Source organism: Beta vulgaris, chromosome 7 (genome assembly GCF_026745355.1).
Source record: "Beta vulgaris subsp. vulgaris cultivar EL10 chromosome 7, EL10.2, whole genome shotgun sequence".
Lineage (NCBI taxonomy): Eukaryota > Viridiplantae > Streptophyta > Magnoliopsida > Caryophyllales > Amaranthaceae > Beta > Beta vulgaris.
In genome coordinates, this window is record NC_079208.1 from 13,874,926 (window position 1) to 13,887,205 (window position 12,280).

At 36.5% G+C, this 12,280-nt stretch overlaps 1 protein-coding gene across 3 annotated transcripts; it reads left to right on the top strand.

Moving 5' to 3' along the window:
* LOC104884010 (uncharacterized) lies at window positions 1–10,085 on the top strand. 3 transcript variants are annotated; one of them, XM_010668593.4, is made up of 7 exons: window positions 4–1,778; window positions 2,402–2,457; window positions 6,012–6,284; window positions 6,377–6,613; window positions 7,989–8,108; window positions 8,467–8,595; window positions 9,526–10,085. In XM_010668593.4, the coding sequence occupies exons 1-7, from the start codon at window positions 53–55 to the stop codon at window positions 9,571–9,573; spliced, it is 2,589 nt and encodes an 862-aa protein (XP_010666895.1). In that variant the 5' UTR covers window positions 4–52; the 3' UTR covers window positions 9,574–10,085. The 3 variants fall into 3 exon arrangements, with proteins under 3 accessions (XP_048489720.1, XP_010666895.1, XP_010666896.1); XM_010668594.4 differs by having other exon boundaries at window positions 5–1,778; window positions 9,483–10,085; XM_048633763.2 differs by lacking the exons at window positions 6,012–6,284; window positions 6,377–6,613 and having other exon boundaries at window positions 1–1,778.
* The last annotated feature ends 2,195 nt before the right edge of the window (window positions 10,086–12,280 follow it).

Consider the following 12,280-nt stretch of genomic DNA (forward strand, 5'->3'; position numbering starts at 1 on the left):
CTGGTTAAAAAAAACTTGTCATCGGCAGGCCGGCAATAAACCTAATGAACTTATGAACTACAGAAATGAGTCAATGACATTAACATCGGCAATGAAGGAGGAAGAAATGGAGGCACCAGAGTGTCCAGTATGCCTACAATCCTACGACGACAACACAATCCCACGCGTACTCCCATGCGGCCACTCGGCATGCCAAAGCTGCCTTGCACACCTCCACCTCCTCCACTCTCCTACCCTTCCCAAAACCACTCTGCGCTGTCCTTCTTGCACTCAGCTCGTCAAATTCCCTCACCCTCAAGGCCCCACTGCTCTCCCCAAAAACATCGACCTTCTTCGTTTCTCTCTCCTCTTCCAACCCCAAAACCCTACCACAAAACCCAACTGTCATACCCCTTCTCCACGACGTCGTTTTCCTTTCCCCCCGCAAAAATGGTCGGATGAGGTTTACGCCGCGTGGAAGGACTGGGTCCTCCCAGAAGACGCCGTTTTGATGGAGGGTAATTTGCTTAAATCTGATTTTGTGGGGTTGGGTTCGTCTGCAGTGATGCGGTGTCGTTTGGTGGAGAATCAGGAAGTGGGTTTTGTTGAAGTTGGTCGTTTTGAGTTGAATGATTCTGATTTGTTGTTGGAGTATAGTTATGTGGGTAAAGTTATGAGTGTTTTGAGTTTGATGAATGATACTTTAAGAAATGAAATTAGTTCTCTTTTGGGGGTTAGTTTCAGGAATTCTAGAGTTTGTAATGTTTTTGGGTTGTGGCTTGATGTGGAAAATGATGGCTTTCTTTATTTAGTTTGTCAGAGAATGAAAAACGGGCTGTCGAATTCGGGTAATTTTGGGTTTGGGGTTGAGGATTGTGGTTCTTGTTTGGGGTCATTGATGATTAGTGTTGAGTTTTGTGAAGTTTTGATCAGTTTGCATTCGGAGGGTTTCGTGTGTGGTTGTTTGGGACTGTCTTGTTTTTGCTTTGACGAATTCGGGCATGTTTGTGTTGACATTGGTGAGGTGTTGGTGATAGGAAGGAAGCTCCGATGTGTTGTTGAGGGTGTCCAAGATGGGCGGAAAGTCGATGTGGCGGAGGCTGAAGCGATCATTGTGGAGTTGTCGAACATGGTTGCATTTGTGAGCCCAGAGGTGTTGTTGGAGTTGCTTCATAGGGAAAGCTTTGAGATAGACAAGAATGGCGCGAATTGCACCGTTTGTTATGGGACTGATGTCTGGATACTAGCCTGTGTTTTGATAAGGCTTCTTACTGGAGATAAGTTTCCTGTAGAGATGTACAATTACTTGAGAGTTGTCTTTCAAGAAAAGAATGAACGGGTTTCTGAGTGTAAGATTGTGTATTTGCAGTGGGTAGAAACCATAAATGCTACATTGGAGCCTTTATCGGTTAGTGGTTATGCATCAGTATGTGAGATTTTAGTGAAATGCTTGGATTTTGATCCAAGTAATAGACCACTTGTAATAGATGTATGGAAGTGTATCAAAGGATTGAATATACACCATAATATTTGTCGTGTCTCTAGTTTAAATAACGAATCCAGGAAGGAGAATGTTGGCCAATGCTTGGTCTTGGGAGAGTTGTGCAATACCTCAAATGATCTAAGAAATGAAGCAAAAATCTCCAAGACACTCCAGGAAGACGATGATTGTAAACCTGATCTTGGTCTGGTTGGGCAAGTTAAAGTAGATAATGTTGTCAAGGGAGTATCTTCAGGTAAAGTGCAATGTAAGGTTCTGCAAGGCCATCTGGATTGTATAACCGCCTTATGTGTTGGAGGTAATTTATCCACTTTGTCAATCGTCCTTTTGATATTGGTTTATAGTAATAAATATGTGCATGTTTTACTTAATTTCTTAGTGCAGAAATATCACTGTTTCTCCTGCATTATATGTGTTAATAGAAGTCTTATGGATGAGCGTCTTTCATGAATGATGTTGGTCAGTCCTTGCAAACTGCCCTTGTGTGCCATCTCATGGTTTCATTGCTGACAGTATGTTTTATACCCCGAGTCCCTGATACTACTAGTTTAAAGACCTTTAACAGGGTTGACCAGAAAATGTAGATCATATAGGGGAGACAGCAAAAAAACTTAATATGTCTGATTTGCACATGAATCTGCTGAGCTTAATTAAGGTAGTAGCCTCACCATGATTCTAATGTGCTGGCTAAATCATCTTGTGAGGATATCCTGTCCTTGTAACAGTTGCCATTTAAGGAGAAGATTGTTCAAATCACTGATCTACTATTTCTTATGCAAATTTTTGATATGAAATATGTATTTGGAGAATGGAATTTTTCTGGCAAGGTATTGTGGTAAAATTCCCAATAAAAAGGAAAAAAGGTGGTGCTGTTCCTTTTCTGAATGCTTAATATTTATAATTATGTTCTTCCTTTTGTAGGGGGGTATTTGTTTAGCTCTTCTTTTGATAAGACAATCAATGTGTGGTCTTTGCAGGTATATAAAATTGAATCGCTGTTTTATTTATTTCTTGGTTGATGAATTCATAAGATGTGATGTTGTGCAATGTCTTCTATATCAGTGCACGATTTTGACCTCTTGGATAGAAAGAGAGTGAATGCTTTATGAGTCATGTATGTCTTCCTAGTAATCTTCATTATATCTCTTTGCTTTATTATTCAAAGTTAAGTGTTCAATGTTTTTCTTTCTTGACAAGAAAAAGTCTAAAAATGAAATGTAAGCAATGCTGTTTGAGTTCAATCATGGAAATAGCTAACAAAAAATGTCTAGCATTAAGCGAGCATCAAAGTATACCTTTTCTGTCCTCTGATATTTAGTTCGTGAATTATTGTCTCTGCGAAGGAGGATCAACTACCCTTAACAATTTCCTTCCTAATGCATTTCTTAGACACTTTAAGATGTACTTCAACCAACTAAACCAATGATATAGTTAACAAATAGGTATACCAGGTAACAAACATCAAAGTTAATTGTCATATGATATTTAGTTTCTCAATCCATGTGTCTACAAAAGGGTATGACCTACATTAAACAATGACCTTTTATGCTTTTTTCTTTTGGGGGGGGGGGGTTGTCAAGTTGTAAGTTCTATGAAGCTCAAAATTTGAAAACTGGCGGGTCAACACTATGGGAAAGTAATGTCTGAGATAAAAATCCATCAAACTGTTGAAATTTTTAGATGCCTTGTGACTTCAAAGGTGAGACAAGGAGTTTAAATTATTTATTGATAGAATTAAGCTGAAGTGATAGGTCTTGTTTGGCAATCAGCGGATAGGATTGATAGCTGATTATAGTAGCTGATTCGACTAGGTGATCGTATAAGCTAGTTTGACTAGCTTATAGCATTAGTTGTTTGCGTAGGAGTGTTCGGTAAATTGATAGCTTATAGTTGTTTGCTTAATTAGACTAGTTAAGGGGCATGAGTAGTTTCAATTACTTTTTACATTTTTCTTTTAATTTTAAAAAAATTATATTTACTCACTTGTGGAACATTATTTTTGAAAAAAATCTTATACTATATCTATTATATATAAAGTTAGTGTTAACTTAATTGATTTAATAATTTGATGAACCTACTTTTTTTCGGAGTGGATTTCGGTGAACACACTTGATTTTACTCATAAACTCACTAGTTACGGATCTTTAATTTATATAATTTAAAGTTTTACTATCAGAAAACCAACTACGTCTACCACCTCCTAAACAAAACAGGTGGAGAAGCAACTCTTCCAATCTTCAACCTGTTGGCCTTCCTTTCCACATCTTATGAACTCATGCATGGAAAAAGAAGTTTCCAGAGCCTTTTCTCTTCTTCAATTATTCCTCTCTCCCTTTTCCGTTTTCTATTTTTCACAATTTTCATTTTTTGAAATCTAATGCTAAGATGTTAAATTGCTATTCAACTTCTCTCATCAAGTCTGAATAAATTTCATCATAGAGATGCTTTTAAATTTGATGATTCATTTTCCTTTTCCTTCATTCATAAAGAGCATCCAAGTATCGCTATGGCATGAATTTTAGTGGCGTTTTCTGTAAAGTCCTTCAGCCATTCATGTGAATTTTTTAAAAGATTCCAAGGCTTTCCAAAGAATGGAAATCGAAAGGAGCTCATAAGTCATAACCATGGCAAGATATGTCAAATTGCGGACGACGAAATTGAAAGAAGCGATCTAGAGGTTTCAATCTTCTGGACAAACTTGTCTTTTCTCCCCTCATATCCCAAACCTCTGTGTGACAATGCTGCTCTTTCCTACGTTTGGAAATTAGCCTTTTGGGGACAATTATCCCTTCAAAACCTCTAGCAACCAAACACATAAATTAGCATATTCAAGTGGTTAAACCTCTCATAGTATCCCAATCCGCTAAAAGTTCCCCAAAACGTCATATGTCAAACAGGGCCATAATCTAGTAGTAGTTTAAATAAATTTGAGCTAGCAAAAATGTGTTTTTTTTTTGGGTAGTGATTAACTCAAATTAAGATCCCTTTGCTGTCCTTTTGTGGACTTCAGCTAGTAAAATAAGCAAGTATACCCAAAATTTATATACAATTAGCTCTTATTAGCTTTCAGCTAACAACTTTTCATCGTTCAACTAGTTTTAGTTTTGTTCCTACCCAATTTTGTTTGACCAGACAGAGCTTAAATCAAGTTGAAAACTTGGCTAGCAACTTTTCAATTATCTGTTATTATACTTTCTAGCAACAGAGAGGCTGATTGTAATTGACTCTTAATCCATGCGGGATGTCTGTGTGCTAGTTCACAATGAGTAAGAGGAGTATACACTCTACAAGCCATTGTGGCTTTGTCTATTTTAATTGGACAACTATAGATCACTAACTTTATAACTCAATCGAAAAGGATTGTGAAGTCTGGAGCAAGTTTAAACTCATAAAGGAAGGGAATGGACAAGGGATGCTACTTGTGGCCCGATTATTTTTCTATAAAGGTTTGACTTGCTCCCTGTAATTTCAGTACTTAGAACTCTTGATATTTCATCACGCTAAATCTTATTTAATGAACTTATCCTTGTAGAACCTCTCATCTTTCAGTCCAGATATAGGTCTTCCTTATATTTGTGAAATGTTTTCCAATTATTTTGTAAAATGAGTAAGGATATAAAAAACATTTCTAGCATAAAATAGTTTATCGCGGTTCATCTGGTCTCAAATTTCAGGAAACAAAACCAAATGACAAAGTACAGAATGTAAATCTCACACCAAATTATAATTTTGAGACATAGCACCTTGGAGGCTCAAACCCTTGAAGGAAACTCAAACTCCACCCTTATTGGTTGATTCATACTATTCACTCCAATCACTCATGGAACTGCTCTGGGACTTACCTAAGCTTGAATTGCCAGACACTTGCATGGCGTTGCTTCTCAACACCTAAGACATGTTGCTTGCAAGATTAACACATGCACCATGTGTTTTTGTCCGTTGAGTCTCAAGTTATGATTTTTCTCAGCAATTAATGCTTTTTTAACAGCTTTGATCTGCAAGATTGTTTACATACCCTAGGTCTTTACTGCGCCCTCCCCTCGTTCCTCCTGGGCTTGTTAGTTGTATATACTGTAGTGGCTAATATGCAATGATTATATTTTAATCAGCAAAAATAGAAAGTGCAGATGTAAGAGTCCTGTCTACACTCTTGTGTTTGATGCAATTAACAAAAATGTGTTATTTACTCATACCATTCTTCATCTCTTCTTCTCTCTGACCCAAACCATCTTCAATCCTTTTCTTTTTACTTGTACGCTGAATGATTTACAGGAGTAAGGACCCTATCATGGTCATCTTCTTTAGTGTATGACTCGAAGCTGAAACGGGATAATATGGGAGTAGTTAAAATCCTATGCTCATGTTAAGTAAAATTCTTTTATGCATGGATAGATGGTGTGGAGGTTTACGAGAAGGAAAGGCCATAGTGTGTTTGCTAATATCCGGGAATAGTAACAGTTTTACGATTTACAGTTCATTTAATCCTTTCTTTCTGCTGTTTTAGTATATTCTGTCCTTTGTTTTAAAACAGGATTTTACGCATGTGCATACGTTTAGAGGTCATGAGCACAGAGTTATGGCTTTAGTCTTCGTAAATGAAGAAAAACCTGTGTGCATCAGTGCGGACAGTGGAGGCGGTATATTTTCCTGGGAGATAAATGAGCCTTTGGCTCAAGAACCCTTGAAGAAGTGGTATGAGGAAAAAGATTGGCGTTATAGTGGCATTCATGCCTTAGCTGTATCTGAAAATGGTTGCCTGTACACTGGAAGTGGTGACAGGTTGATAAAAGCTTGGTTATTGAAGGTGAGTAACTTTATAAGCTGCTCTTTTGTGATGTTATTAGATGTTGTTACTCGGTATTGTCGTACAACTTTTATGATTTTGTCATTCTTCAGGATCATACCCTGATGTGCAGTATGGAGGGTCATAAATCAGTGGTTTCTACCCTAGCATTGTGCAATGGGGTTCTTTACAGCGGGAGTTGGGATGGAACTGTTCGATTGTGGTGTCTTCATGATCATAGTCCTCTGGCAGTATTCAGTGAAGACATTCCTGGGACTGTGTCATCTGTGCTTTCTGTCTTTGCTGATCAGAATATGATTATTGCAGCTCATGAGAATGGCTGTATAAAGGTTTTGAGTTTATACCCTACTATTCTTTGGTTTAGTTATGAGAGTCATACAAGAGATACCCCTTCATTCTATTTCTCATGGATATCAATGAAGTGTAGACCAAGTTTTCTTTTCCTTGCTAGTATTTGTCGACTATGAGCACTCTTTTCCTTTTTTTTTACGAGTAATAATCAGTTAGTTTATCATTAATGTGTACACTGAAAAGAAAAGATGTGCATTTACCAAACAAAAAAAGAAATAATAGGAAAGAATGCTTCAAGAGAGTGTGAGTCAGTCCCAAAATTTCCAACTTACTCCTGAAAAGGGATTTGCTCTCCATTAACTTCTCACACCTACCCATTTGTCTTGCGATGGATTGCCTCCCTAAGTATTTGTATCATAATTGAGGATATGCAGTGCGAGATCCCTTCTTTTAGCTACTGGTTTTTATTATGGTGTTGTTTAATACTGTATTACTCGTGTCCTTTATATTTGCACCATTTACTTTATACATGCTTTGTAATAGAGGCCCATATGGGACTTTAGTTTTGCATTTGTGTTAGGCGGTTGAGTTAAAGAAGTTAGTTTGACATTGTCATTGTGAGTGGGCCTTTTTCATATGTAGCAGATAAATAGGGGAATACCAAACGGGAAAGTGGTAGGAATATATGAGGACAGAGTAATTGTCTAATACTTGTTCAGGTTCCTGGTCCTTGACTTCCTCTCTCTCTGCTTTTTTTCTTTTTGGTTTGAAAATTAGGTAACAAATACTTCCTTCGTCCATGAATATTTCAACATTTGCCTTACACAATAGTTTCACATTAATTGCAACATCACCTTATTTGGTAATGAATTCTCTCTATCTCTCTCCTCATCACTTGAGACCCCTTTTCTTTTAATCTATATCTATCTCTCTCATCCTCCTTAAACATTGTGCACTCTTACATGCAACAAAGGAAGTATTAGTGATAATTTCTCTTATATAAAGTAAAAGTTTGTTTCTTCTCTCCCCTCCATCTTTTCTTTGAATGATCAGCTAAGCAATATTATTAGCAGATAAAAAAAAGGACCACTTAAAAATTCTTCAGGCGATAAAGCTAGTAGCATCTATAGAAAAAGGTTTGCTACAGAACATCACCCATAGGCCACAAGTCTGGCGAAGGGATGACGTTCCAAATCTTTCTGGGCAATAAAATAAATATCATAAAAGGAGGTGGAAGCTTGTTAAGTAAGCGCTGAAATGATTTTCTAGGATTTCTAGTTTTCATGGCCAATGTCAACTGAATGAAATAAACTATGTTATGTGTTAAAAAAGAAAGATGAACATTGTTGTTTATACCCATATGAGTGACTAACAAATCCTTGTATCGTGTCTAACTGCCTTCAAAATTTTCAGATATGGATGAATGATGTGTTAAAAAAATCAATGAAATTCCATACTGGGGCCATCTTTGCTCTTGCCATGGAAGAGAAGTGGCTGTTTCTTGGAGGGTGGGACAAAACTGTGAAAGTCCAGGTATATCTGCAGAAAGTAGATGCTCAATAGTATCGTTATTCATACTGTGTTATTTAGCTTTTTTATTTTTTTTGAAAGTAATAGGAAAGGATAAAGCACTGTTTGCATTGTAGAAGTTTCCGATTTCCCCTACGATTGTAAGGCATAGTGATAGACAGTTGTATCCTCCCCCTCTCCCCCTCTCCCCCTCTCTCCCCCTCCGGGAAATATAGAATTATGCTTGTAAACCATAATGTGTTAAGCTCAGCTAATTAATATGGTAGTGGTAGGATTATCAGCTGCAGTCAGAAATTTTGGTTTTGTATATGGTACTCCATATGATTATATCTGACAACTGTGGATGGATGTTATATTGTAGGAGATAACAGGAGGTGAACCCGGGATGGATGTTATTGAAGTTGGATCTATTGTTTGTGATTCTGTCATAACAGCTATGTTGTGTGTACAAGGAGTTCTGTTTGTTGGATGTTCTAACAAACTTATCAAGGTAAAACTTTTTTGTTGATATTGGCAATCTTGATTTTTTTTCATAGGTTCACTTAACATATAGCAAAACTTTGTAATGAAATTGATTAACATGCATATAAGTTAGTTCTTGACATTCATGTGTATGTGTTTCCCTTCTGGCTTCTTTTTCTTAATGGAGTGCTTTGGCTATAAGAACAACCTTCTTTTTTGCAATTACCATTATGGAGTTATTACATGCAGCATTACAAGTGCCTGATGAAGTCATAATTTATCCATTGTATTGGACTTTTCTTGAGTTTTTCTCATTAGCAATTTATTTGATTCATGATAGGTGTATACCTTAATTTTATGAAAGTTGGAAGATTCACTTTGTAACCTTCTTGATTTGCTTGGCAACACCCCTAAAGGCATTAGTGTGACCATTCTCTCTGTGAAAGGTTGCTTTTTATATATGTTGAATAGCTTGACGTAATTTTAGTATTTTCTCCATTGAATCAATTCGTTCTTTTTAGAAAGCGTCCAAACTTGTGCCTAAAGTAACTAGTACTACCTCTGTTTCTTTAGTTGCAACATTTGATTATTTTAATACACTCACCAAAAGGTCATTTGTTGCAACTAAAACAAACAGAGGAAGTATGTTCTTGATTTCAGATCACGGGTAAATAGCAAATGGTATGGTAACAAGAGAGAAAAGGGGGTCTAACTGCAACTATTAAGTTGCCCTTAGCTTCCTCTCTATTGTTTGGTAACAAATTGTTTGTTATTTAGCCTTTTTCCTGATTTAACCCTCCCTTTCCTTTTTGGCTTGATATACTTCTTTCAATGTTCTTTTCTTTTTATAATTTCACCTTCTATGAAAAATGATATTACAGATGTTCACTGAAATAGAGTTTTATCATTGACCAGGTGTATCATTGTGGTGGATGATCAAATTTTGGATCGTGTACAGGTTGAGCTGGACAGAGGAAGAACTTTGAGTGCGTGCATCTGTGTATAGCTATGTAGTTAGATGTATTTTCTGTGTGCATATCAAAAGGAAAGCAGAATCAAATTAGGAGGCCTATCTCGACTTCCATCACCAATCTAGTTACACTCAATTGCATGACAATGCATTTATACAGAACTTCTAACTCGATCACATGCCATGGAGTCGTAGACAATCAAGTGCGCTCCAATCCCCGGAATAATGTGATCTATGGACGACATTGTGTTAAAGGTCGTAATGCCAGAGGATTCATTATCGGAAGGCCTAGAGGGGAGGTCATAAGTGTCTATACTGTAAAATAGCTGTCAGGTGTGGGAATACTGTCCATATATTTTCTATTGCTTATAAACTAACAATGTCTTGCTCTAGTTTTGCAAGCATAATTATGATGAATTTACAGTTTAAATCAATGTAACGAGAATTACTGATTCACAGATGTAAAGATTAACAATGTCTTGCTCTAGTCGGAATGTATAGTGCTCAATCTTTCATCATAATGTAAAGATTACTCTTTTGAAAGCTTAGCAGGCGGACCTTGTTTCCGAGATTCACGAATGTCTCCGCTGTCTTGTCTTAGAGTTCTATATATCGATGATTTCAGTAGCCTTACAGAACCTGTATACCAAAAATTATTTATTTTACTCATAGCCTTGAGCGCACAATTCATCCAAGTGTATGATATAGGTCTTGATCTTCCACTATTAGATTGTGTATTCCTATTCAATACTTGACCTTTTATTTAAGATATTCAATATCTGTTATTTCCTTCCTTCTTTTTCATAATTCAGCATACTACTACAAGTATACTTGCTTACATTTGCCTCTGCCCTCTGGTACCAACATGCCAAAGTGTTCATCGTTACTTAGATGGCAAGTTTTCAACTTTTCTAGATTCAAAAATTATTAAAAGAGACGTTTAATTTTAATATAAAAGTAGACCTAGTCATTAAATGGATTAAACTAGTCACCGAAAAAAATTAATCTAGTCACTGTTGGACTTATTCTCTTTTAATATTGAGGTTACCATTGCCTAATTTTAATTTAAAAGTAGGTGATCTCTTACAAGACAAACTCTTCTATATTTGGCCTTTGCTAATTTGCGCATTGTGCTACTGGTCTGTTTGTATAGGCCCATGTGTTGGCTATGAATGGAGAAAAAGGACCTAAAATGGGAGCTTGTGGGATGGGTTTTTATGCTCTTGCTTCACCTTCTTTTAGTCTTTGTATGATTTTTGCACATTTTGTTAGGCATCAATCGGAAAACCTAGTAGCCACCTTTTGCATTAACGGATCCTGAGACAAATACACGAAACAAGGGGGAGGAGCTTGGGTTGTCACTTTCCAAGATGATGCAGCCTCCACTAGTAATGGTCATATGCTCTACGCCGTCTCTGTCTTCCATACAGAAGTCGAGACCTGTTTCCTTGCACTTTACTAGGCCGGGTCTAAATCGTTGTCCAACATTGCGATGCATACAGATTCAAATATGTTGGTTCGACTCCTAAAAACCACTACAACTTCGGATATTTCTATTCATTACACACCATCTGCCATTCGACAACTTGCGGCCACGTTTATAGTCTACAATTCCATCTTCCTAAACATGATGCTAAATTTCTCGTGCTTTTCGTACTCAAACTATGATCTAAACATGCTTCTAATCTAGTCTTTCTTAATGCATACATAACTCTTGAAGTGTGTGCACTAAAGCTTGCAATTTAGATCTCAAAATGATCCTCTACGAACTCGTCTCTTAATACAATTAAATTACCTAATTAAAACTATTAGAATCTCCTCTCTTTTTATGTCATTACTACTAATATCACAATTAATTTATTTAAATTTAGATAAGTACATAAACTTCTTTCCTATAATTTAGAGTTGTTCACGGACGGAACGACTTGCTAAACCCGCCCAGACCGGCCCGTTAAAGCTGCGGGCTTGTACAACAAATTTTGAGAAAAAATTCTAAATGGGCGGGCCAAGTCAGGTCCGCTAATATTAATGGGCGGATATGGACAACCTCAAACATATCACAGGCTAGCCCGCCCCGCCGTTTATCATAATATCTATTTCTATGAAAATTTTTTAATCTAACTAATTTAGTGTTGATTTATCTTTTGGAATATGTAGTTTATTCTTACCTTTACAACTTAATTTGTCGTCCTCTAGCATTTTTTGTACGAAATTTTTTAATTATCAACTTTTTTTCTATTTTAACCAAAATTATGTTTTAATCTATATATATTAAAGGAAATTAGCTAGACTTATTTGACAAGAAATAAAGGTATTAGTAGACCTGTTAGGCCTACGGGCAAACCCACCCGTTTATTAAGGTGGGTCATGAACAAGTAGTTAAGCCCATATAAAAGGACTTGGACTAGGCATATTAGGTCCGTTGGACAAAATTTTAAAGTTAGATCTAGCCCATAACTCGCCACAAATGATCACCTATACTATAATTGTAAATTGATACAAATTGACTTTCATAAACTTGGTTTGAAAAAATAACAGAAAATACACTTGAAAAGCATTAAAAACATGCAACGAATAACTAGACATACAATGTAGGCAGTTTAGATAACGTCTCAGATAAAGGTACAAAGATGAAACCAACAAACATTTTATATACTTAGGCTATGTTTAGTTCACCTGAAATTTTCTGATCTGATCTGAACTTATTTTTTTTTGATCTGATCCGATCTGAACTTATCTGATC